The sequence below is a fragment of the Chanodichthys erythropterus genome, chromosome 12, assembly GCF_024489055.1.
Source record: "Chanodichthys erythropterus isolate Z2021 chromosome 12, ASM2448905v1, whole genome shotgun sequence".
In the NCBI taxonomy this organism is placed as follows: Eukaryota; Metazoa; Chordata; class Actinopteri; order Cypriniformes; family Xenocyprididae; genus Chanodichthys; species Chanodichthys erythropterus.
In genome coordinates this window covers 51,873,845-51,900,520 of record NC_090232.1, presented here as the reverse complement: position 1 = coordinate 51,900,520, position 26,676 = coordinate 51,873,845, and the positions used below count along the sequence as shown (strand labels likewise).

The following is a 26,676-nucleotide window of genomic DNA, read 5'->3' as shown; positions in this document are numbered from 1 at the left end:
ATAAAAGCAAAGACGCACAATTTCTAGTGTGTTCTCTCCCGATTGTCTCACGAGCATCTCGTGCACGTTTTTCCCAGACATCTCCGGTGACCACGCGCTGCCATCGCGCTCAGCTTCGGGACCGCCATCTTCCAGCGAAACTCACTCTCAAGTCCTCAGTTCGAACCTTCCCGCGGAAAGGAGGAAGCCAACGAACTGCACCAGCGCTAACCTGAAATTCGACACACACAACCAATGCAAGTATACTGCCGTTTCTCAACCTTAGATGATGAAACTGATTTCCGTGCTGGCTTAGGACTGGTTGTGAGTTTGCTACTTGCCTTCTCTCTTTCCTTCTCTACTTCCACTCTTGTACATAGGTGTGTATATTCTTGTATATATATTTAGATGTATAACCTCTGTATTCGTAGTTTGCATATATTAAAACGTTATTCACGCTCGATTGTTCTGTTTGTTCTTTCAGCTGAAAACCAAGTCACTTTAACGTTTTTCGATCGCTTTATGCTTTGATGCTATAAGTTATTTTCATGGCCAGAGAATAACTCTGTTTATAATATTCTGTGAGGGACTTAGTTTGCTGGACAAACGAAAAGTTTCTCTAAATAATTATTAAACCAGAACTAATCATATATGTTATTGATTATAATTCGTTGTAATTGATTCACAATATATGTTTAATTCCCCCTTGGGTCGATATATGAATCATAATTTATTCATAACCTTATGAATTATTATATTCATATTTCATCCATAAATTGATTAATAACTGCTACATTCATTACATTATTATTTCCTTTTCACATAACACTTCAATGCCAAAAGTAAAGAAAATAAAACAGACATGTTGATCTTTTTTATCAATGCAGAAATGTTTTCTGAAAACATGTGATTGCTGATAAAGAATCAACTCTATAATAATCAGGGTCAAGAGCTCAAATCAACGCTCTGTGTGAAAGAGAGAGAGATCGGTCATGTGATCATCTGTGATGATCATCTGACTGTGACATCTCACATATCCTGCTTTCTCGTATTTACCAGAATCTTGAGATGACAACACGTGACGTCATATTTGGAGCTGTTCTTGTCCTTGGACTGGGAATTATGTGTTTCCATGGCACCACTATGAACGCCTAAATGAATCTACAGCGGTCAGGTGGTACATGTGGAGCTTTCAGAGTTTCTGTTACTACGATCTCTATGAGGATGTGAATGCTTTTTACAAGCTAGAATCTCGTAACTACAGGAATTAGGAGTCCGTGTGAACGCACCTTTACTGTGAGTGTGCCGTACAGGTCAGAGGTCGTGGACTTGAGATCAAGAGCTGTATATGTGTCTTCACTGGGATCAGAGATCTACAGGAGAGACAGAAGGACACACATCACAAAATATCACAATAATAAAAACTACATTTACAAAATATACACATTAATGGAAACACAAAAAAATGACTGGAAAAAGATCCCTGACAGTGTTGAAATTAAAGGGCTTTTTGCACTTTTCTTGTCTTCTTCCTGCCTCTCATGTGTACAGATGTACAGAAGCGGGAGCGTTTGCTCATCTGAGACGAATAAATATTTTATTCCATTGCATGAAATGTATTATATATATATATATATATATATATATATATATATATATATATATATATATATATATATATATAAATAACAAAACCAAATAACATGAAGATTGGTCTTGATGTGGAATGTATAATTTCTGCAGTTTTTCTTTGCTTTCTCTTAATTTGAGCATAGCTGATATTAGACCATATTTTCATGTTGAGATGATTTACCTGTTTTTTAGTTTGATCATCCCTTAGTTTCCTCCTGTTATAATGACAGACATTAATATCATATGGACTCTATACAATTAAAAAAAAAATTCTGAATTTTGTTTTTAAAAATTACTAATAATTAAAAACAAAACTGAGCAATTTCTTACATCAAATTAAAAGTAAACTTATTCAGTAAAAAACTGAACTTATACAATCACTGCAGTTTTTTATTGATCTCACATTATAAACAGGATGATGATGATGAATAATCCTCCAGATGTCGCTGCGATCACAATCACATTCATACCAGCACCATGATGAACTGAAAGAGGAAGATCATCATGATTAACTCTCCAAACTGATGAATGATGTGAAAATACAGGAGTGTGTTAATAAAAGCTTCACCTGTGACAGTTACAGCGTCTGATCTCTGAGATCCATGTTGATTGTGAGCCTGACAGTAGAAGCGTCCACTCTGTAGTGCACTGAAACTCTGTCCAGATCCAACAGCTGAGCTTTCATTCTCCTTAAACCAGCTGAAGTTCAGAGCAGGAGGGTTTGAATCACTGCTGCAGATCAGAGTCACTGAATCTCCTGACACTATTTCACCAGATCCATTTATCAACACTGAGACGTTCCTGGGAGGGTCTAATAGCAATTATCGGATTATTTATTTAAACTTTTTTTTAAAATTATTAATGTGAAATAAAATTATTTAACAAAAAACAAAAACAAAAACAAAAAAAAAAAGATAGAGAGAGAGAGAATTAACATCTTATGTTTTATAATAAACTCACACATGACGTTTAAAGTCACAGCAGAGTATTTCGCTCCATGTTCATTGATGGATCTGCACTTGTATTCTCCACTGTCATCAGAGCTGATCTTTGAGATAATGTATGTTTTTCCAAATTTCAGATATGTTCCTCCTTTATACCAGTAGATTTCTGCAGGAGGGTTTGAATCACTGCTGCAGATCAGAGTCACTGAATCTCCTGACACTATTTCACCAGATGGACTGATGGAGATCACTGGATTCTCTGGAGGATCTACAGGAGAAATATGTAATATCAAGTCTCCATATGAAAAATAAGAGTGTGAATAATATGTACATGGTATATGGCATTTTTCTATTAATGTTCAAGCTTTTGTATGCTGATACTGTTTTCTTGGCCTTTTTAGATTACATGTCTTATATTGTTGTGTTAATTATTCACGTTCATAATTTTATTAGGTATTTAATTAGTGTGTTTTATTCTTGATTCTACATAATACACAATGACAGTATATAAAGTGTTTGAACTTGAACATGCGTGTACATTATATGTCAAAATATGAATATTACATATATAAACGTGACTAGTTGGATTTTGCACACATGGTCTGAGTCTAGAATCGCTTCACACTCAAGTAAATTCAAATTTCCATTCAAGCATCATTAATCTACTAATGTACTTTTATTTCAGTTTTTACAAAATTTAGCATAAACAACGTGAATTCTTGGATCCAACATGAGTGGGGACATAAAAGTGAAGCTTGTTATTTCATAGAATCATTTTAAATCATCCTTCTGTTAAACTGTAATCATTATTTGAGCTTTAAGGTGTTTAAAATCACATATAATGTATTTCCAAACGAACATATATAAGCAGCAGTAACTGTGTAATCCCAGTGACAATTCTTCCAGCATCCCTCATCCTCCCCATCTCCTCCTCTATTTCCGTTATTCTCCCTCTATGTTCTATCCTCTTGTGAATTCACATCTTGTGCTGTACTGTTGAAACAGTATTTTACTGCTGTTTTTACAGTTTTTTACAGACGCTAGGACACATTTTTCAATACTTAGGTCACTTTTGCAAAACTCTTCACACAGTGAGCACAACAGAAGTCTATGTGGGCTAAACTGAGGATCATTTATCATTGCTTTGGCACAAAATGCATTCATTGACTACATCTCTCAAATTTCATGAATTCTTTTCTCACTCAGACACAACAACTGCCAAAACTCTGTGTACGTACAGGCCAATTTGCACACGCTTACATACTGTTTTCAAAACTGTTAAACTTGTGTTCAAAACAGTAACATAATACAAAACTGAATAAGACAGCAATTTGCTGCATTCCTACAGTAATATTTTAATGAAATATATTTTAAATCTTAAAATTAAATGCTATAAAAACAATTGAATTGTATCTGTATCAGTGGATGGTGTGTATACAAATTCTTGTATTTTGGAATTATAAAAAATTATAAAAATAAATAAACGACATAAAATATTGACGAATTCTGCATCACGTCTGATTCATTCCAGTAACATATATTGCAGTGAATTATAAACAGAGATGTGTCCTTGTTTTACACAAGAAAACATTGTATAATGCTACATGTTGTTAGTGTTTTTTAGGTCATTGTTTTGTGGGTGACAGAGTGTGTTTGTCGGCTGTCAACCTTTGCTAGTGTTCTGGAAGAATGAGTTGATTTGAGACCTGAATACAGTGTTTTGGTAGATTTAGTGCATTTTGAATGTGAAATGAACTGCTTTGCCAAGCTGAAAGTTGGTTAGGAGAACTGTGTGAAGAGTTTTGCAAAAGTGACCTAAGTATTGAGAAATGTGTCCTAGCGTCTGTAAAAAACTGTAATGATCAGCACAGTTTTGTCACGATCACCTGTGAGAGTGCCTTCAGCCTCTAGAGGGCACTCCTTCCCGGACTCATTGTTTCACTCATTTCATGAACTGCATTTCCCATATACACTCCCTGGACTAATTACCATTCATCATTGCACCCAGCTGTTTTGTGTTTGTTAATTAGTGTTTGTCTATTTAATCTCAGTTGTGTCTGTCCCTGGTTGTGGTTCGTTGTTTTTTTGTTACGTGCTCTTTGTTTCTCTGGCTTTTTGTTTTATGGACTGGGATTCTGGATTTTGACCCCTTGCCTGGCTTTGGATATATGTTTCTGGATTCCCCAATAAACAACCGCTGCAATTGGATCCTATCTTCTTGTTTTTTTATGTGCACCGTGACAGAACGAACCACCATTATAAGGATCCAGCAGCATGAGGACTATTCCGTCAGCCACTTGCAGGGAGCGTGTGGCACTGCTTGGGGCAGTGATGGCTCTACGCCAGGAGGGAGAAGAGGTAGGATGCTTCGCCAAGGTCTTTTGGACGATGGCGGTGGGGCTGAGATACAACGACGCGGCGCTGAAGGATACTTTTAATTGCTGTCTCGACGATCCTCTGCCTCAATGTGAGATGGAGGGGCTACGGAGTTTAGATTTCTGGAGGTTCGCCACATATCTTCGCCGTCGGAGGGAATGGACCTCACTGAGTCAGCCAGGCAGTTTGCATGCTCCAGCCCATGATTCCGTTTCAGAAGGCATTGAGGAGGTGGGCACTGAGCCTCAGCTTCACCCCGGTAAAGGGAGGAGGAGGAGGAGAAGGAAGAAGTCTCCAGCTAGTGAACCCGTTCCAGCCAGTGAGTCCACTCCAGAGCCCGCTCCAGCCAGTGAGTCCACTCCAGAGCCCGCTCCAGCCAGTGAGTCCAGTCCAGAGCCCGCTCCAGCCAGTGAGTCCAGTCCAGAGCCCGCTCCAGTCAGTGAGTCCACTCCAGAGCCCGTTCCAGTCAGTGAGTCCACTTCAGAGCCCGTTCCAGTCAGTGAGTCCACTTCAGAGCCTGTTCCAGTTAGTGAGTCCACTTCAGAGCCCGCTCCAGTTAGTGAGTCCACGTCAGAGCCCGTTCCAGTCAGTGAGTCCACTTCAGAGCCCGTTCCAGTCAGTGAGTCCACTTCAGAGCCCGTTCCAGTCAGTGAGTCTACTTCAGAGCCCGTTCCAGTCAGTGAGTCTACTTCAGAGCCCGCTCCAGTCAGTGAGTCCTCTCCAGTCAGTGAGTCCACTACAGAGCCCGCTCCAGTCAGTGAGTCCACTCCAGAGCCCGTTCCAGTCAGTGAGTCTACTTCAGAGCCCGCTCCAGTCAGTGAGTCCACTCCAGAGCCCGTTCCAGTCAGTGAGTCCACTCCAGAGCCCGTTCCAGTCAGTGAGTCCACTTCAGAGCCCGTTCCAGTCAGTGAGTCCACTTCAGAGCCTGTTCCAGTTAGTGAGTCCACTTCAGAGCCCGCTCCAGTTAGTGAGTCCACGTCAGAGCCCGTTCCAGTCAGTGAGTCCACTTCAGAGCCCGTTCCAGTCAGTGAGTCTACTTCAGAGCCCGTTCCAGTCAGTGAGTCTACTTCAGAGCCCGCTCCAGTCAGTGAGTCCTCTCCAGTCAGTGAGTCCACTCCAGAGCCCGTTCCAGTCAGTGAGTCTACTTCAGAGCCCGCTCCAGTCAGTGAGTCCACTCCAGAGCCCGTTCCAGTCAGTGAGTCCACTTCAGAGCCCGTTCCAGTCAGTGAGTCCACTTCAGAGCCTGTTCCAGTTAGTGAGTCCACGTCAGAGCCCGCTCCAGTTAGTGAGTCCACGTCAGAGCCCGTTCCAGTCAGTGAGTCCACTTCAGAGCCCGTTCCAGTCAGTGAGTCTACTTCAGAGCCCGCTCCAGTCAGTGAGTCCTCTCCAGTCAGTGAGTCCACTCCAGAGCCCGCTCCAGTCAGTGAGTCCACTCCAGAGCCCGTTCCAGTCAGTGAGTCCACTCCAGAGCCCGTTCCAGTCAGTGAGTCCACTTCAGAGCCTGTTCCAGTTAGTGAGTCCACTTCAGAGCCCGCTCCAGTTAGTGAGTCCACGTCAGAGCCCGTTCCAGTCAGTGAGTCCACTTCAGAGCCCGTTCCAGTCAGTGAGTCTACTTCAGAGCCCGCTCCAGTCAGTGAGTCCTCTCCAGTCAGTGAGTCCACTACAGAGCCCGCTCCAGTCAGTGAGTCCACTCCAGAGCCCGTTCCAGTCAGTGAGTCTACTTCAGAGCCCGTTCCAATCAGTGAGTCCACTTCAGAGCCTGTTCCAGTTAGTGAGTCCACTTCAGAGCCCGCTCCAGTTAGTGAGTCCACGTCAGAGCCCGTTCCAGTCAGTGAGTCCACTTCAGAGCCCGTTCCAGTCAGTGAGTCCACTTCAGAGCCCGTTCCAGTCAGTGAGTCTACTTCAGAGCCCGCTCCAGTCAGTGAGTCCGCTCCAGTTAGTGAGTCATCTTCAGAGCCCGCTCCAGTCAGTGAGTCCACTTCAGAGCCCGCTCCAGTCAGTAAGTCTACTTCAGAGCCCGCTCCAGTCGGTGAGTCCACTTTAGAGCCCGCTCCAGTCAGTGAGTCCACTCCAGAACCCGTTCCAGTCAGTGAGTCCACTTCAGAGCCCGTTCCAGTCAGTAAGTCCGTTCCAGCTCGTGAGTCCGTTCTTGAGATCACTGAGGAGGTGGGCGCTGAATCTTCGCTTCCCACACGGAAAAGAAGGAAACGGAGGAGGAAGGCTCCAGCCAGTGAGTCCGCTCCAGCCAGTGAGTCCGCTCCAGCCAGTGAGTCCGCTCCAGCCAGTGAGTCCGCTCCAGCCAGTGAGTCCGCTCCAGTCAGTGGGTCTACTACAGAGGCCGCTCCAGCTAGTGAGTTCATTTTGGGTGTGCCACCGCCTCACCCTCATAAGCAGAGGAGGAGGAGAAGGGCTTCCTCCATCCTACAAGGCCTGGAGGCCACTCTAGAGGTTGTTCTTTGTTTCTCCAAGCGCCTTGCCCTGCCGGCGCCACCGAAGCGCCTTGCCCTGCCGGCGCCACCAAAGCGCCTTGCCCTGCCGGCGCCACCGAAGCGCCTTGCCCTGCCGGCGCCACCGAAGCGCCTTGCCCTGCCGGCGCCACCGAAGCGCCTTGCCCTGCCGGCGCCGCAGCCCCAGTCTGAGCACGCTGCCGTCCCAGAGCAGCCCCAGTCTGAGCACGCTGCCGTCCCAGAGCAGCCCCAGTCTGAGCACGCTGCCGTCCCAGAGCAGCCCCAGTCTGAGCACGCTGCCGTCCCAGAGCAGCCCCAGTCTGAGCACGCTGCCGTCCCAGAGCAGCCCCAGTCTGAGCACGCTGCCGTCCCAGAGCAGCCCCAGTCTGAGCACGCTGCCGTCCCAGAGCAGCCCCAGTCTGAGCACGCTGCCGTCCCAGAGCAGCCCCAGTCTGAGCACGCTGCCGTCCCAGAGCAGCCCCAGTCTGAGCACGCTGCCGTCCCAGAGCAGCCCCAGTCTGAGCACGCTGCCGTCCCAGAGCAGCTCCAGTCTGAACACGTTACCGTCCCTGAGCAGCTCCAGTCTGAACACGTTGCCGTCCCAGAGCAGCTCCAGTCTGAACCCGCTGCCGTCCCTGAGTACTCCGCTCTCCCTGATACGGCCACGAAGCACCCTTGGCCAGCCCTGTCGCCGCCGTCCAAGCCTTCTGCCCTGCCGCCGCCGCCCAGATCTTCTGTCCTGCCGCCATCATCCAAGCCTTCTGCCCTATCGCCGCCGCCCAGGCTTTCTGCCCTGCCGCCACTGCCCAGGCCGTCTGAACCGTTGGAACCAGCCTGGTCAGTTCCTCCGCCACCACCCTGGCAATCAGCCAGGATTTCAGAACCGTTGGAACCAGCCTGGTCAGTTCCTCCGCCACCACCCTGGCAATCAGCCAGGACTCCAGAACCACTGGAACCAGCCTGGTTAGTTCCTCCAGCACCACCCTGGCTATCAGTTGGGCACCCTGGATCTGGCCCACCATCCCTCCCCCTGATCCTCCTCCTGTCCACCTCCCTCCTGAGTTTTTTTTTGTGTTTTTGTTTTTTGTCTGGTGGAGCGTCTGGTAGCCGCTCCTTTGAGGGGGGGTAATGTCACGATCACCTGTGAGAGTGCCTTCAGCCTCTAGAGGGCACTCCTTCCCGGACTCATTGTTTCACTCATTTCATGAACTACATTTCCCATATACACTCCCTGGACTAATTACCATTCATCATTGCACCCAGCTGTTTTGTGTTTGTTAATTAGTGTTTGTCTATTTAATCTCAGTTGTGTCTGTCCCTGGTTGTGGTTCGTTGTTTTTTTGTTACGTGCTCTTTGTTTCTCTGGCTTTTTGTTTTATGGACTGGGATTCTGGATTTTGACCCCTTGCCTGGCTTTGGATATATGTTTCTGGATTCCCCAATAAACAACCGCTGCAATTGGATCCTATCTTGTTTTTTTATGTGCACCGTGACAAGTTTACTTTCACTTTTAAACAAAAGGAGGTACAATTTAACTCTATTAACCCTTGTGAAAAAGAAGTGCACTTAACTGTATTGAAAGTGTACTTTTTATGTACTTCAAGTCTTATACTTTTTAAAAAGTGCACTTGCAGATAATATAATATAATTAAAATTAAAGGCCACTTAATTGTACTTAAAAAGAATATACTTTAATGACAATATTTATTAACACACTTAAGTGCACTTTTTAAAAATGAACTTTGTAATAATGTCTAATTAAGTTGTACTTAAAGAAAGTACACTTTAATGACAATATTTATTAACACGCTTAAGTGCACTTTTTAAAAATGCACTTTGTAATAATGTCAAATTAAGTTTTACCTACAGAAAGTACACTTTAATGACAAAAATTATTCACATGCTTAAGTGCACTTTTTAAAAATGCACTTTGTAATAATGTCTAATTAATTTGTACTTAAAGAAAGTACACTTTAATGACAATATTTATTAACACGCTTAAGTGCACTTTTTAAAAATGCACTTTGTAATAATGTCAAATTAAGTTTTACTTACAGAAAGTGCACTTTAATGACAAAATTTATAAACATGCTTAAGTGCACTTTTTAAAAATGCACTTTGTAATAATGTCTAATTAATTTGTACTTAAAGAAAGTACATTTTAATGACAATATTTATTAACACGCTTAAGTGCATTTTTTAAAAATGCACTTTGTAATAATGTCTAATTAAGTTTTACTTACAGAAAGTACACTTTAATGACAAAATTTATAAACATGCTTAAGTGCACTTTTTAAAAATGCACTTTGTAATAATGTCTAATTAATTTGTACTTAAAGAAAGTACACTTTAATGACAATATTTATTAACACGCTTAAGTGCACTTTTTAAAAATGCACTTTGTAATAATGTCAAATTAAGTTTTACTTACAGAAAGTACACTTTAATGACAAAATTTATAAACATGCTTAAGTGCACTTTTTAAAAATGCACTTTGTAATAATGTCTAATTAATTTGTACTTAAAGAAAGTACATTTTAATGACAATATTTATTAACACGCTTAAGTGCATTTTTTAAAAATGCACTTTGTAATAATGTCTAATTAAGTTTTACTTACAGAAAGTACACTTTAATGACAAAATTTATAAACATGCTTAAGTGCACTTTTAAAAAATGCACTTTGTAATAATGTCTAATTAAATTTTACTTACAGAAAGTACACTTTAATCACAATATTTCTAAATATGCTAAAGTGCACTTTTTAAAAATGCACTTTTTAATGATCTCTAAGTTGTACTTAAAGAAAGTACAATTTAATGGCAATATTTCTAAACTTTTTTAAAAATGCACTTAATTTTTACTTAATTATGACTTCATAGTGTTTTACATAAGTACACTTATTTTGATTTATTGACTAATATGCTAAAGCACGTGAAAAAATAATTTATTTTAATTTCAATTTAAGTGTGTTGTCCAAAATGATATTTGTTAATGTATTTTAAATGTGCTTAGTCTTTAATATATAGTATACTGTGTGCATTAATACACCTGAAATGTATTTTTCTTTTGAATTTCAATACACTTGCTTATACAGTATAATCCAGTACAACTTATTGTTGACATTTTTATCACTCGCTCCTGCTCTAAACTCAATTAGTGTCAGTTTTCTACATAATATTTGACATAAAATGTCATTTGTGGAGTGAATTTGTGATACTTAATGCAATAGTGCTGTACTTTACATATGTGTCTAATAATTTCTAATATCATTATGTTGTTCTAAGTCGAATAAACATATTTAATTGCATTAGTTGCAAGCAAAGGTTTAACAAATCTAAACAAAATTAATTTGAATTCATATTCAGTTAAAATACATTAATAATTTTAATCAGACTAAACTGTAAAAATGATTGACTTTTAGTTAGGTGAATGAGTCAAGTTCTCTAAACGTACAGTCGAACTACAACAATGAACTAGAAAAACTTCAATTTGAACAGAAATTAAATCATGCACATAGCCTATAAACTTTTTGTTTAACCTCTTCCACTCTGAGGCATTTTTTAGATTTCCGCCTGAATTTGACATACCAAAGTTTAAATGTTCACCCTTCACACATACAGTGAGAGAAATGTAAAATATTGGTGTCATTGTAAAGAAAACCCCTCAAAATAACAAAATCAGACTTCAGAAATTACATTGTATGCATTTAAAATACTGTAATAAGCACTTTTTTTTGTTTAAAATCCTGTTTTTGAAAATCTGTAAATCAGGTTCTGTTTGCTATAGGGACCTGCTGATTGTTTTCTTTGATTCCACTAGGTGACAGCTTGTACTAGAAAAAAAATATTTTGAATCTATCATCTTCTAAACAGAAGTTATTGAAATGTAACTGAAGGGAGGCAAAATGATATTTTAGCGTATGCAAGTGTTCTTTGGATTGTCCTTTGCAAAAACAGGTTTTACAGACTGCATTACCCCAAAAATCCTATTTTTATTATATGGTATAGCACTTTATTTTATTATTTATTGATTTTCTTCATTTTTATCTTTGTCTCTGAGATGCAAAACAAGTACTATGCTAAAAAGCATAAAAGAATGAGATTTTGTTTAGCGTTTTACACTTTTTATTCTCCTTTCAGGTGACGCAAGACAGTATAACATATAAAATAAAATGTATGTGGTCTTTAACAATGTAAAACATGATCTACATCTTCCACATTTTTATCATTCTGTTTATCACTATAATATTTTGTCCCTTGTGATGAGAGCATCACCTTCCTCTGGCCTGTTTTGAAGATGTGAAGCTGAGGACCATCTGTGCCGGTGGTCCAGGATCTCATGCAGCATCTGAAACAAAAAATAAAAGTTGTTAGTTAGTTGTTTACAATATAATAATATACATTTTACGATTTCAAAATGTAGATTTACTCAAATGACGATTTTATTGAAGTCTGGATACTTGTATACTAATATGTATGAGTATACTTATACGCAGTTTCGTCAAATGTTTTGTCAAATGTAACAGTTTATTGGCCTAGTTGCTGTGCTTTCCCATTTCAAAATAATAATTTTATCATTAAATAAGCATTAGCATTGTAAATGCAGGAATATATGAGCTTACCAGTCAAGCTCAGGGTCCTCTCGTCTCCCTCGAGAAAAGCGAGCTGTCATAACACGGCGAATCATAACACGGCGTCACTGGTCCATGCCTCATCACTTTCAAGTACTTCAGAAACATTTCTATCGGTGCCATTGGTGCTTTTGCCTCTCCATATTCCATTTTAGAAGTCAAAACAATACACAAACTATGAAAACACATGCAAATCTTCCATCAAACAGCTCCTCTCATCACTCGGAACGCGATCACACGCCCACCACGTGAAACTGAAGCGCGTGTGTGTGTGTAAAGCTGCGGCGTGATCCCGCCTGTCTGCCTCAATGATTTGTTGAATATCTCGCCATCTGATTGGACTAGAAGCTTGATTGACATGTCCCTGGACAAATAGGATCCTTAGCTTTATACACATGCCTCATATGTATATCATCGTCATCACTGAAGGAAGCCAGACCGTTTGGATGATGGTGTGAAGATTGCGTGTTTCTTCATTCTTCTCCATTTTGTGTTTCGGACAACCGCGACATAACAGTGGATTATTTACCAATATAAGTTCACAGAAAAGTGAAAGTAGGCTCATTTGAAAGAAAGGTTAAATTTGCAGAACTAAATTCAAAGATCTGATCTTGTAACATTCAAAGACATTTACATTTAATCCATTTAAATGCTAATATAACCACCAGTAATGTTCAATATATCACCCCCTCTAGAAATTCCTGCTTATAATCTATTTTTCTTTTTGCATTTGAAAAGTGAGGTGTTCAATTACTGTTTGTGTTTGTAATATGTAATATTTTTGTGCTTATCTAGTTATATATTCATTTTGTAGGATCAGTACAGATCTGTCAATGGAGATACAGTGCAAGCTGTGTGGAATCAAAGACCCGTATTGATGAGGTGATGTTACAAGTTTTGCCATTAATTTTGCTATTAATTCAGCCAGCACATCCTGATCCCACATTACAAGCTAAACTCTGCCATCAACTATCCTTATAGCTTTTAAATGCTTTGAATCTTTTCTATTTGCAAGTAATAAATTCTCACCTGTGCACTTACAAATCCCCATCTCATTATTATATATTTATAATGATATTATATCATTATTTTCAAAGCAAAACGCATTCTGTGTGAACGCCCGCTCAATTTGCTTGGGTCTTGGGTTATTTATCTATATTTGTGTAATTGATAAAGTTATGTTTAATTCCCTGTAAAGTAGGAATAATAACATTTATAAAAAATGTTCTCTATGTTTAAAGGCCAGTGTCAGTGAAGATGGTGTGATCACTGGAATCCTGGTGTTTGTGGGAAATGTGAATGATTTTCTTCTAGGATTCTACTACAGTGTTGTCCTGATGACTGAGGTAATTCATCTTAGGTGATGCAGTTGCGGTCAAAAGTTTACTTACACCTTGCAGAATGAACTGCTTCATCAGGGAAGTACTAAATAAAAAAACAACATGCAAATTTGTATGATCCCTTTTATTGTTAAAATTATTTTGCGAATACTGCAAGGTGTTAGGGTGATTTGCCTACAGTCGTTTAGGCTGCAGGATGGCCGAATGACTAAAGAAGCATTACCAGACAAGAAACTTATTTTTTTCTACCATCTTGCTATTACCACCCACTGCCACTTATACCAACAACGGAAATAAGTGCAGTTATAATGGAAAAATATGTGGGAGATCATTGCACATCAAAGTTAATACCTAATCAAAACTAGTTAGCACATAATTTATAATTGAAATAGTTTAATAATATTTGGTTTAGGACTGCACGATATTGGCAAAAAAAAAAAAAAAAAATCTGCAATATATATATTGCGATATGAAAACAATTCACCAGATGACTTAAATAGCTCTATTTGGAAAGAAGTAATCATTCTAGGAGGATTGGGTTGATTTTGTAGGTGAGTGAATGCAAATAGAAAATAATGAACAAATTATAAGCATAGATAAATATAGAACAAAGATACAAATGAAATAAATAGTGCTTTATATTTTTCAGCTAAATCTAACAGTATTCAGTAGGGCTGGGTATTGACAGTGTTAACGATTCGATTAGATTTCTATTCACAAGCTTGCAATTCGATTTCGATTCAATATCGATTATTTTGGATGTATATCAGATACAGTTAATGACAAATTTTCTTGAGGAAAAAAAATCTCTCAAATAATGCTATAAACTAGACGAGGGAGTCACTTGGTACTATATTACTATAATATTGAAGGTTAAAATTAACTTATTTACATACAAACACTTAAATTACAATAAATAGTTTTTTTTATAATAAAGTTATAATACTAACTTTATAATTACATAATCATATTTCTACTCCAATTCGTTTTTTGAAATATAAACATTTAAATCATGGCTGTCATAAATAATTTATTCAATCATGCATTAAATACATAAATTAATTATAAATAAAATAAAAATTTAAAATAAAATTATAATGAATATGTAACGTGGTGCATATAATTAGCAGAATGCTCCTCTCTATAGCTGACTAATGAGTTTATGCTGAATATGATTTTTCTGAAGTAAATGTGATGTTACGTGACATTGTTTACAGGCTGTTTTATTGACGTCTTTCCACGGTTGAAACACTGATCTGAGCGATTAAATGTGACATGTTATGGATCAGTTGTACTGTAACATACCTTCAGATGTTCATTTCATATTTATTTCACACTGTAACTGGTATTAAAGTGGAGGAGATGATCGTTACACAGTACACATCTTGGCTTCAATCACTATCAGCAACTCTTTGCCTTTAGGGAATACCAAATGGGTCTAGGAGGGTGGTGGAAAAGGACATCAAATGTCTTTGTTCATTTTTGATTATTTTCAAAACTACAAAGGTGTATATAAACTTTGGAGTGCAACTATATCTCTATATTGCTTTCATTCATTTGAGCCAATTATAATAATGGACTGACTCTGTTTACAAACAATTGTCTTCCTTCTGTTTATCTTTTTCCTCAAGGTATTTTTTTTTTTTACTTTCCTGCCTCTTTAGAACATGTCCATTTACGCATACTGTGTAGAGATGGTGCGCAGCTTCATGGACATTTGAGGTTTCCTGCCGATGGAGAGCTTCTGGGACATTGACACTTCTGGGACACTGAGCACTTTTTCCTACAACTTCAAAAAAGTTGGTGATAGACAAATTTGGTTTCTTGTTTTTGTGCCTTTGGAATTTGTCAAGTTTTTTGTTTTGTTTTGTTTTTCTTTTCAAAATTACATTCACTGTAATGCTGGAGAAAGATTTTAGAAGAAACCTTTTGGTCCGGTTTAATTTTTGTGATAGTAAAGGTTTCAGAGCTTATAAGTAACTAGGTTCGATATCACTTTACAATAAGGTCTCATTTGTTAACATCAATTAATATATTAGACAAAATGATCTAACTATGTGCATTAACTTTTTACAGTATTTATTCATCTTTTGTTAACATTAGGTAATAAAAAAATATATTTTTTTCAAGTTAGTTAATAAAATGTATAGTCATTGTTCGTGTTAGTTTACAGTGCATTATCTATTAACATATGCATGATTAAAATCAAAAGTTACATAAGTAAATGTTAAAATGAATATTAACCAGGATTAATAAATGCTTTGAAGTATTTTTCATTCATAGTTCATGTTAACTAAAATAGTTAACTAATAAAAAGTTATTGTAAAGTGTTACCCAAAGTTTTGAATCTTTTCTTTTCTTTACATTTTGTTTGTATACATTTTTGTTTGCATCTTATTTATCATCTTATAGATCATACCGAATGATTTTATCTGAAAATGTAAAAATGCAGAAAGTGATGGGTAGTTTTACGTACCTTTGTATGTGATGGAGAAAATGATAGTGCATATAAGCCTCTCTGTCCTCCAGACTCTTTCTATATGAGAGTTAAAGTGTTGTAATTGTTTGTCTTTGTATAGTGTTTCTTGGGTTTTTCTTGTGCATCAACAAAAAGGTTTTTGTGTATTTGTTTTAGAGATTGTTTTGTCAATAAATGTAGAGGGTTTCAATTTGCATTTGTGTTGATTGCAATATTTTGAAATATACTAAATTGTAACTTCATTATTATATGTAACTACAAATAATGTAATAACAAATGTAAATAATGTAATTACAAATGTATTAAATGATATAACAGTGTACATGTAAATTACATTGAAGTATATTTTAGTTCACATTAATTGCTTGTCAGTACATTCGGAAGTACACTTTTACCATATTTCAAAGTACATAAAAAATTGTATTAAAGTTGCACTTAAGTAGTTTAAAAAAAAATCACTCAGAAATTCAACTTATTAATATGAAATATAATTATTAATATGAACTTAATCTGTGATATATTTAAAATTAATTACAAATAGAATGCACTTAAGCGGCTGAAAACATTACATTTAATTCACACTTAAGTGTATTAATAACTGATATTAAAATATATTTTATTTCACATTAATTGCTTGTCAGTACATTAAGCAGTGCACTTCAACTATATTTTAAACATACTAGACGTAATTATGAAGGTTATCATACAGTTGTATTAACGTACCACTTAAGTTGTTCAAAAAAATCACTCAAAAGTTCAACTTATTGCATTTAATATGAACTTAATCTGTGATACATTTGAAATTAATTACAAATAGAATGCACTTAAGCGCTGAAAACATTACATTTAATTCACACTTAAGTGTGTTCTTTTTAAGAATATTATTTGTGCAATAAGTACACTTTATAAAAGTATACTAAAGTGCACTTTTTTTTCACAAGGGTTGGCTTTAGAAATAAAACTTCAAAGAATATACTTACATCTGATATTGAGTTGAACAGCAGGAGAGATGTAACTATCTACACCACAGCTATATCTGCTTGTATCTTTTCTGCTGACTCTCCAGAGGTCGAGCTGGTTTCCAATAATTCCTGTAGTTAATTGCTGTGAGTTTCTGTACCAGATGAATGTTGCTCTGTCAGTCAGAGTGCAGCTGCTTTTACATGTCAGACGGACTGAATCTCCCTCTGTCACTCTCTCAGGAGACTCCACCTGAAGATCTGAACACAACACACACATTATATCTAGTGCTGCTGTCATACACTGATTATTATTCAACATAATGCACAGAAGAAGAGAGAAACCTCATGAAAGTCACCTGTGACAGTAAGAGACACTCCTGGATGACCAATCCATTTACCATCAGGATTATCAGTGATGAATTTGAAATAGTACATGCGTGAATCCTCCAGTGTCACATGACTCAGTCTGATGGTGCAGATCTTCTGTTTATCTCCCAGATACTGAAGCCTCTGACTGTATTCAGGGTCCTCAGACAAATCTAGAAACTCTCCATCCTCTTTTACATCACCTTTGGTCCAGAACACTCTCCTGATCTTATATCCAGTAGGGTATGTATAAGTGCAGTTCATTATCACTGATGAATCCTTTAGTGCACAGATGTGTGAAGGACTGTAACTCACACCCCAATCACTCCACTGGCTACAAACTCCTGAAACACAACATTTACAAGAAAATAATGAAAATGTCCATCTATGAAAACTTTATTTTACAAAACTGGTGTTGATGTAAATGAAGAACTACACTTATGTTTAAAATCTACAGACAGACAGAAGGTGATGAAATACAGGAAGCAGAAGAGAAAACGCTAAACATGAAAAACAGTCTGAACTAAATGTCAGAAGTTTAAGCAATTGGCATTATGTCAGTAAAAACTAAATAATATAATTTTGTTTGGATGCAACAAATACATTTCAGTCCTTTTTTGTAGTAGATATTTTACTGCTGATCTTTTTTCCCCAGGGCTAACAGCAGGACTAACTGGACCAAGTTAATTAGTCACAATCTCTCTTTCTAATATTGAGTTATTGTCAGTCACACATTTACAGGAGAGACTCACCTGGAATCATGAGCAGAAACAGCAGAAGAAGAGAAGGAGCCGGTCTCTGTGACATCACTGCAGAAAACTAAATAATTTACACAACAGCACAACATGTCAGCTTTAGCTTCAAAAACACAATAACTTCAGTCTATTGTACACTGTTAAAAAAACCTGTCAAATTTACGGTAAAATACCGGCAGCTGTGGTTAGGGTTAGTAACTATATAGTTAAGTACTTTCACTTAAATGACAATTAATAGGTAATTTGCATTGCCATTTAAGTGAAATTATTGAACTTAAATATACAAGCTTGATAATAATGATAATTCTAGAAGAAAATTTCAGATGGTACTTAGAAGCTTTTGCATCTGAACTCTTCATGTATTAATCATGTTGATAGGCCCTATAAAACAAATATTACATATTAATCATGTCAATTTCCTGCATCTGTTATTGACGTCCAAATGACGTCCAAAAAAATTACCCCGTTCAAAGGTCAAATGTTGAACGTCAAGATGACGTCCAAGTTGGGTCATGGTTGGACGTCCAAATATATACGACCAAATACCTGTATAATTGACAAATATATTTGTTTTTTTCTACCATCATTTTGGAAAAAAAATAGGTTGTCTACTGTAAAATTTAGGGTTACAAATCCAGTATACCGTATTGTCTTTTACAGATTCCACATTTTTTTCACGGTATATTCCTGGCAACCACAGCTGCCGGTATTATACCGTAAATTTGACAGGTTTTTTTTAACTGTGTAGTTTGGATGTCGAATAGATGTTCAGAAATGGTCATGGACCGACGGACCTAATATAGACATGATCTGCACGTCTATCCGACGTCCAGTGTTTAGTGGGATTTTTTAACATCTTGCTTCTGTAAAAATGAATGTTTTTGTTTGCTTAAAAATCTACAGATTTATACTGTGAATTCCAATGTGCACAACCCCAAAAGATGTAGTTTTACTCAAATAATACCATAAAATCTAAGGTTTTTAGACATTTTCAACATTACAATATTTAATTGTAAAATGTATGCATATTTATTTGTTTTCACAGAAAATATTTATAATTTCAACATTTTATTACAGTAAAAAACGAAGTTTTATCCAGTCTCACAATTAATGGTTATTCAATCTATTTAATACAGTAAAAGGAAGTTTTTGGTTTTACGCTCCATTACCTTTGGAATTTGACGGTGTTTTGCTGTATATTTTACTGACTTTTTTTACAGTGTACTGTAAACACTGTAAAAATCATGACTGTTAGCAGTTTTCCACTGTTGAAACTCATTTAAAGGCAACATTAGGCACACATGAGCTCTGGATGTTCAGAGGTTATTATGAAAGAAAATGTTTCTTCTGTGAATGGAGATTCATTATTTATTCAATATTCATCACTGAACAAGTGTAACTCTTACCGTGTTGTAGTTTCAGACAGCAAACAGACTCCAGGAGAGTGAACTGCAAATGTGAGCTGAAAACTTTCTTCTGCAGTTTTTGCAATTTTTTTTCCCTTCCTCTTTTTAAAGTCTATTTTAGTGATCTGCCCCATGCCGAGACAGGAACAACCCAAATGAAATCACTTGCAAAGAATGAAAAAGTAAAACATCTTTCAAGAAGGATGATTAAAAAAATGTATAAGCATGACTGCAGATGTTTCATAATAATATTCAAATGAAGCTCTCAGTGTGAAGAGACTCTTCCTGTCACCATGATCAGTATTCATGAGGTTTCTGAATAGTTAGTGTTTGAAGAGGCGTGTCTGCTGTCAGAGATGCACTGCTATGATTGGCTGAAATAAGTAGAGCTGCCCTCGACTAAAGATTTTTCTGATCAACTAGTAGTCGTTCATTTTAACTGATTATTGTACAAATTTCTCTTTTATTAATAAACCATATAACTCATAATAATGAGCCTTTAATTGCCTACATAGCCGATCAGTGCTCAAGCACACTCTTACTGAAGGCGCAATCTGTTTATTTTTTCAATGTGACAAAACTCAAAACTTTTGGAATAGTTTATATCTTCATATGGTAAACATCTTGATTTTTCCAAATGCTTTCAGTTGAAATATATAATCTGTTACTATAAAGGTGCAACTAATGCAATGATTTACATTGTTTTTTTTTTTATTATTATTATTATTATTATTTGTTTGGAAACAAATACTATTTATAAGCAAAAAATATCTTACTCTCAGCCTACTTTTTCATATTTCTTAACTGAAATTAATGCATTTCTCAGATCTCTAATAATAATAATAATAATAAAGTTGCTTTCTAATCTTGGTTTCAATAAAAGCCGTTTCTGGAGTAACAAGGAAGTTTTCAGTTCTGACATTCTTATGAAGGCCTCATATGTGTCAAAAGATCCATGCCCACATTTAAAGAGAAGTAGTGTTTCATTTTTAGACTCATGTGTGTTTGCACAATAAGAAAACCATGTTCAAATGCATGTTCAGAAACATTGTACACATCTTAAAGGGATAGTTCACCCAAAACTGAAAATTATCCCAATATTTACTCACCCTTGAGTCATCCTAGGTGTTTATGACTTTCTTCTTCAAAGTTGTCAATCATGAACATGTTGCTCTATTAATATTCTAATATTAAGACTAAGGAAAATAATAAGCATTAATGATTTAAGGAATCATTTATATCAAAAAGAGAATTTTATGGCTTTTAGTTCATGTCTATCTGCTCTGAGATTTTCTATATGCAAACAGTCACATAAACCTCTATCATATCTCCACATTGTCTTCTGAGAAAACAAGCTAAACAATTGATGATCTGGGCTGCATTTAGCCCTGACAACACGTTGCAAAACGTTACACCCTGTTCTGATGAAGCAAGAGCTGAGAAGGCCATTCTGTGACATAAAACTATTGGATATTTATAAAATGGACAAGCCCACTGACACGCCTCACCCAAACTTCCTGTTTCAAAAGAAAATCAACATACCACAGAAAACTGGCCACAACCTAAACAGGCCACAAACTTCAGAAGAAAATGAAAGACACTTTATATCTAAATTAAGCAGCAACTGCTTCAGTGCCTCAGAAGTTGAAATGAAACAGAGACTCACCGTGAATCATGAGCAGAAAGATCAGAGGAAGAGCAGGAGCCATTCTGACCAACATCAGCATCAAATATATCTATAATACAGCATAAATCATCACTCATATACTCATAAACAGTGTCTGTTCATCACTCTAAACAGCTCTTAGTGTAAGATCTTTGCTCATCTGAAGATTATTAATGCTCAACATCAGTGTGTGTAAATGAACTGATCATTAGATGTACAGAAGATATTTCTCATGTCAGGAATCATGTGTTATATGAGCTTCATCTATAGAAATATTCATCAGTTTTTATTGAAGTATGAATGTGTTTGTCTTACCGTGTTGAAGCTCATCAGATCAACAGCAACTGAATGACTGACTGTTTTATCTCAAGCACTTTAGCTTCACAGTGAAGGACTTTCTGTGGTTAACACTGATTATTAATAACCAGTGCTGGAAATATCAGTGTCCCTCCCTCAACAAGAGAACAACATCACTGAACTATAACCAAAGAAATATAATGATCTTTTCTTTAAGTGAATATAAATATAGTTACTCATTATATTTAGAGAAGAGGATTGTATAACCAGACGTTCTGCTGGATATTTATTATGTTAGTTGATGTTTTTGCATTCAGAATGAGAAAACTCTTTTCCTCTTTTGTCTGTCGCCCCCTACATTGTGTCATGTGACTCATGCTTCTCTACAGCAGTGACATCAAGCCGGGTTCACACTACAGGAGTTTCAGGCCGATTTATGCCAAGAATATGAGAAAAAATCTCATCCATAACATTGATCGGTTCTGATGTTCTGTCCAGATTATCTGGTAATGTGAGAAGATTAAAGATTTAAGAGTGCAGAATTTAAACACAAGTACAATTTTGGCCAAGACACATTATGAAAATCTTAAAAGATTCCTCTGATCCTTGGCTAAAATCAAGTCTTTGGTCATTAGTTTGATGTGTTCACCAACAGCCGATTAATGATCAAATTTAGCCTCCAACAAAATTTTGGCAGTGTGTCAGAAGATTTGGCACACACTCCTGCAGTGTGATTTATTTAACTGTTCCGTCATTCGCTGAAGTCCAGAAGAGTTATAGTTTCATGAATGCATTTTGTGTGAAAGAAATGAAAAATGATTCATTCACCAATTTTAATATTGGGTATTGATTCCATTAAAAATATCTATAAGTATCTAGTGTGTATCGATACATCAATAGGGACCATAAGGTTTGTACAAACACATATTACAAATAAAACTGAACATTTAAAGGGAACACAAGAGTCAGAATAACAGAAGCTGATAATATTGAGCACTTTGAGAGCAAAAACAACATATTCCTTTATGAATGCACACAATTATGATTTTGTTCAGTATATCAGGGTAAAATGATCAACTATGAATTAAAAGCAGGAAAATGTTGTAAAATGAAAAGCATGGCTTGTTTGCTGAACATCACTTGTGTTTTGCTCTGCTGAATTAATTTTAACATTTATATTTACACAATAACAAGCTTTAACTTTCATTTAATTCCTCTGTTACATCATGTTTCTTCAACTGTACAGAAATGAAACTCGTGTGACTCATCACTGATGATCCTGTCAATCACATGTGGCTCCGCCCACAGAGCTCAGGATTGGTTCCTTCATGCTCCGCCTCTTACTGCAGCATCTTCCTGTTGATCTGAACAAACAATAAGATGAAGAAAGACTGACTGAAGTTCATCAACAACATTATAAACCTTTCACAAGATCCACAAATCAATCACACTAGAGCTGAAGAGAGTTTGATGGATGATATGGAGAAGAGCTGCAGGTTCAGACACTCACTGATGGATTCTCATGTTTAGAAAAGCTCTGAGGATCAAGAGTCTTCAGGAGCTCTGGGATGAACCGTCTGTGTGGAAGAGAGAGAGATCGGTCATGTGATCATCTGTGATGGATCATCTGACTGTGACGTCTCACTTACTGTGAGTGTGTTGTACAGGTCAGAGGTCGTGGACTTGAGCTCAAGAGCTGTATATGTGTCTTTATTGGGATCAGAGATCTACAGGAGAGACAGAAGGACACACATCACAAAATATCACAATAATAAAAACATGATCAATGAAAAAATTAGAAATATACACATTAAAAAATACTGGAAAAAGATCCCTGACAGTGTTGAAAGTAAAGGGCTTTTTCATGGGACGCTGTTCACTTTTCTTGTCTTCTTCCCACCTCTCATGTGTACAGATGTACAGAAGCAGGAGCGTTTGCTCATCTGACATGATTATTGAATAAACATTTTATTCCATGTTGCATGAAAGCAAAATCTATATTATATATATATATATATATATATATATATAAAATTAACAAGATAAAATAACATGAAGTTTGGTCTTGATGTGGATTTTATAATTTCTGCAGTTTTTCTTTGCTTTCTCTTAATTTGAGCATAGCTGATATTAGACCATATTTTTTAAGTCATGTTGAGATGATTTACCTGTTTTTTAGATTGATCATCCCTTTGTTTCCTCCTGTTATAATGACAGACATTATTATCATATGGACTCTATTCAATGAAGAGAAAATATGAATGTTGTTTTTAAAAATTACTGATAACTAAAAACACAACTGAGCAATTTCTTACATTAAATCAAAAGTAAACTTATTCAGTAAAAAAATGAACTTTTACAATCACTGCAGTTTTTTTATTGATCTCACATTATAAACAGGATGATGATGATGATGATGATGATGATGAATAATCCTCCAGATGTCGCTGCGATCACAATCACATTCCTACCAGCACCATGATGAACTGAAAGAGGAAGATCATCATGATTAACTCTCCAAACTGATGAATGATGTGAAGATACATGAGTGTGTTAATAAAAGCTTCACCTGTGACAGTTACAGCGTCTGATCTCTGAGATCCATGTTGATTGTGAGCCTGACAGTAGAAGCGTCCACTCTGTAGTGCACTGAAACTCTGTCCAGATCCAACAGCTGAGCTTTCATTCTCCTTAAACCAGCTGATTTCTGCAGGAGGGTTTGAATCACTGCTGCAGATCAGAGTCACTGAATCTCCTGACACTATTTCACCAGATCCGTTTATCAACACTGAGATGTCCCTGGGAGGATCTAAAACAGAAAAACATATATAATCATTAACAATTACAATACATTTTAAATGTAACGTTACAGTCACTGAACCATCATTAACTCACGCATGATGTTTAAAGTCACAGCATCAGAGTATTTCTCTCCATGTTCATAGGTGGATCTGCACTTGTATTCTCCACTGTCATCAGAGCTGATCTTTGAGATGTTGAAGATTCTTCCAGATCCTACAAACGTTCCTCCTTTAAACCATCTGATTTCTGCAGGAGGGTTTGAATCACTGCTGCAGATCAGAGTCACTGAATCTCCCTTCTTTATTTCACCAGATGGACTGATGGAGATCACTGGATTCTCTGGAGGATCTACAGGAGAAATATGTAATATCCAGACTCCACATGAAAAATAACAGTGAATAATATGTATATGGCATTTTTTTTTTCATTCTTAGTAATACTCAAACTTTTGTATTTGGTATTTAATTAATGTGTTTTATTATTGATTCTTTGATTAAAATGCAAATGTTATTTGAGCTTTAAATGTGTTTCACGAGTTTGTGTGGCCATATAATCTTAGCGTGAGTAGTAAACAGATTTGGCTTGCTGTCTGCTATAGATTACCTTGCATCCCTCCTCCTCCCCATCTCCCTCCTCTATTTATCTTATTCTCCCTCTATGCTGTACTGTTATAGGGGGGTTTAACTCGGAGCTCAAGCCGAGCCTCGGGTTCGAGCCTCCTTCAAGGCCAAGTTTGTTTAACCATTAACCATTTAGATTGAATGTTCACATCTTGTGCTGTACTGTTGAAACATTATTTTAATGTTTTAATGATCAGCATAGTTTACTTCCATTTTAAACAAAAGGAGGGACAATTGAACTCTACTGGCTTTAGAAATAAAACTTCAAAGAATATACTTACATCTGATATTGAGTTGAACAGCAGCAGATCTGTAACTGTGTCCATCTACACCACATCTGTATCTGCCTGTATCTTCTCTGTTGACTTTCCCAAGGATGAGCTGGTTTTCAAAAATTCCTGCAGTTAATGGCTGTGAGTTTCTGTACCAGATGAATGTTGCTCTGTAAGTCAGAGTGCAGCTGCTTCTACATGTCAGACGGACTGAATCTCCCTCTGTCACTCTCTCAGGAGACTTCACCTGAAGATCTGAACACAACACACACATTATATCTAGTGCTGCTGTCATACACTGATTATTATTCAACATAATGCACAGAAGAAGAGAGAAACCTCATGAAAGTCACCTGTGACAGTAAGAGTCACTCCCGAATGACCAATCCATTTACCATCAGGATTGTAAGTGATGAACCTGAAATAGTACATGCGTGAATCCTCCAGTGTCACATGACTCAGTCTGATGGTGCAGATCTGCTGTTTATCTCCCAGATACTGAAGCCTCTGACTGTATTCAGGGTCCTCAGACAGATCTGGATACTCTCCATCCTCTTTTACATCACCTTTGGTCCAGAACACTTTCATGATCTGATGTCCAGTAGGGTATGTATAAGTGCAGTTCATTATCACTGATGAGTCCTTTAGTGCACAGATGTGTGAAGGACTGTAACTCACACCCCAATCAGCACTAGAAACCCCTGAAACACAACATTGACAAGAAAATAATGAAAATGCCCATCTAAAAACTTTCTTTTACAAAACTGGTGTTTATGTAAATGAAGAACTACACTTATCATGTGTAAAATCTACACAAAAGGTGATGAAATACAGGAAGCAGAAGAGTAAACGTGAAAAACAGTCTGAACTAAATGTCAGAAGTTTCAGCAGTTGGCATTATGTCAGTAAAAAAAACAATAATATAATTATGTTTTGATGCTAAAATATACATTTCAACACATTTTTAGTAGATATTTTACTGATGATCATTTTTCCCCAGGGCTAACAGCAGGACTAACTGGACCAAGTTAATTAGTCACAATCTCTGTTTCTAATATTGAGTTATTGTCAGTCACACATTTTCAGGAGAGACTCACCTGGAATCATGAGCAGAAACAGCAGAAGAGGAGAAGGAGCCGGTCTCTGTGACATCACTGCAGAAAACTAAATCATTTACACAACAGCACAACATGTCAGCTTTAGCTTCAAAAACACAATAACTTCAGTCTATTGTACTCTCACACATTCAATTCGCACATGAGCTCTGGATGTTCAGAGGTTATTATGAAAGAAAATGTTTCTTCTGTGAATGGAGATTCATTAGTTATTCAATATTCATCACTGAACAAGTGTAACTCTTACCGTGTTGTAGTTTCAGACAGCAAACAGACTCCAGGAGAGTGAACTGAAAATGTGAGCTGAAAACTTTCTTCTGCTGAAATTTTTTCCTTCCTCTTTTTAAATTCTGTTGTAGTGACCTGCCCCATGCCGAGACAGGAACAACCCAAATGAAACCACTTGCAAAGAATGAATGAATTATTTATTTATTTATTTTATAAAAGCATGACTGCAGATGTTTCATAATAATATTCAAATGAAGCTCTCAGTGTGAAGAGACTCTTCCTGTCACCATGATCAGTATTCATGAGGTTTCTGAATAGGTAGTGTTTGAAGAGGCGTGTCTGCTGTCAGGGCCAGATT

General features: G+C 37.1%; 2 protein-coding genes across 5 annotated transcripts in view; both read right to left on the bottom strand.

Moving 5' to 3' along the window:
- LOC137032165 (B-cell receptor CD22-like) overlaps positions 1 to 21,333 on the bottom strand; it is a 39,299-nt gene extending 17,966 nt beyond the window's left edge. Inside the window, exons 1-11 of one of the 4 annotated variants that reach the window (XM_067403775.1) lie at positions 21,300 to 21,333; positions 20,985 to 21,054; positions 19,319 to 19,443; positions 17,910 to 17,976; positions 17,148 to 17,501; positions 16,810 to 17,049; positions 2,572 to 2,823; positions 2,180 to 2,422; positions 2,015 to 2,096; positions 1,793 to 1,826; positions 1,269 to 1,352 (exon numbers count right to left, since the gene is read on the bottom strand). In XM_067403775.1, the coding sequence (XP_067259876.1) occupies positions 1,269 to 1,352; positions 1,793 to 1,826; positions 2,015 to 2,096; positions 2,180 to 2,422; positions 2,572 to 2,823; positions 16,810 to 17,049; positions 17,148 to 17,501; positions 17,910 to 17,964 (1,344 nt within the window). In that variant the 5' untranslated portion in view covers positions 17,965 to 17,976; positions 19,319 to 19,443; positions 20,985 to 21,054; positions 21,300 to 21,333. The remainder of the gene's footprint in view (positions 1 to 1,268; positions 1,353 to 1,792; positions 1,827 to 2,014; positions 2,097 to 2,179; positions 2,423 to 2,571; positions 2,824 to 16,809; positions 17,050 to 17,147; positions 17,502 to 17,909; positions 17,977 to 19,318; positions 19,444 to 20,984; positions 21,055 to 21,299) is intronic. The other 3 variants (XR_010896662.1, XM_067403777.1, XM_067403776.1) reach the window with 3 other exon arrangements.
- Positions 21,334 to 23,666: 2,333 nt separating this feature from the next.
- On the bottom strand, positions 23,667 to 26,475 carry LOC137032456 (sialoadhesin-like). The gene is made up of 7 exons (XM_067404220.1): positions 26,338 to 26,475; positions 26,073 to 26,139; positions 25,329 to 25,676; positions 24,985 to 25,230; positions 24,177 to 24,431; positions 23,851 to 24,090; positions 23,667 to 23,767 (listed from the first exon to the last, which is right to left on the bottom strand). The coding sequence occupies exons 2-7, from the start codon at positions 26,125 to 26,127 to the stop codon at positions 23,667 to 23,669; spliced, it is 1,245 nt and encodes a 414-aa protein (XP_067260321.1). The 5' UTR covers positions 26,128 to 26,139; positions 26,338 to 26,475.
- Positions 26,476 to 26,676: the final 201 nt, after the last annotated feature.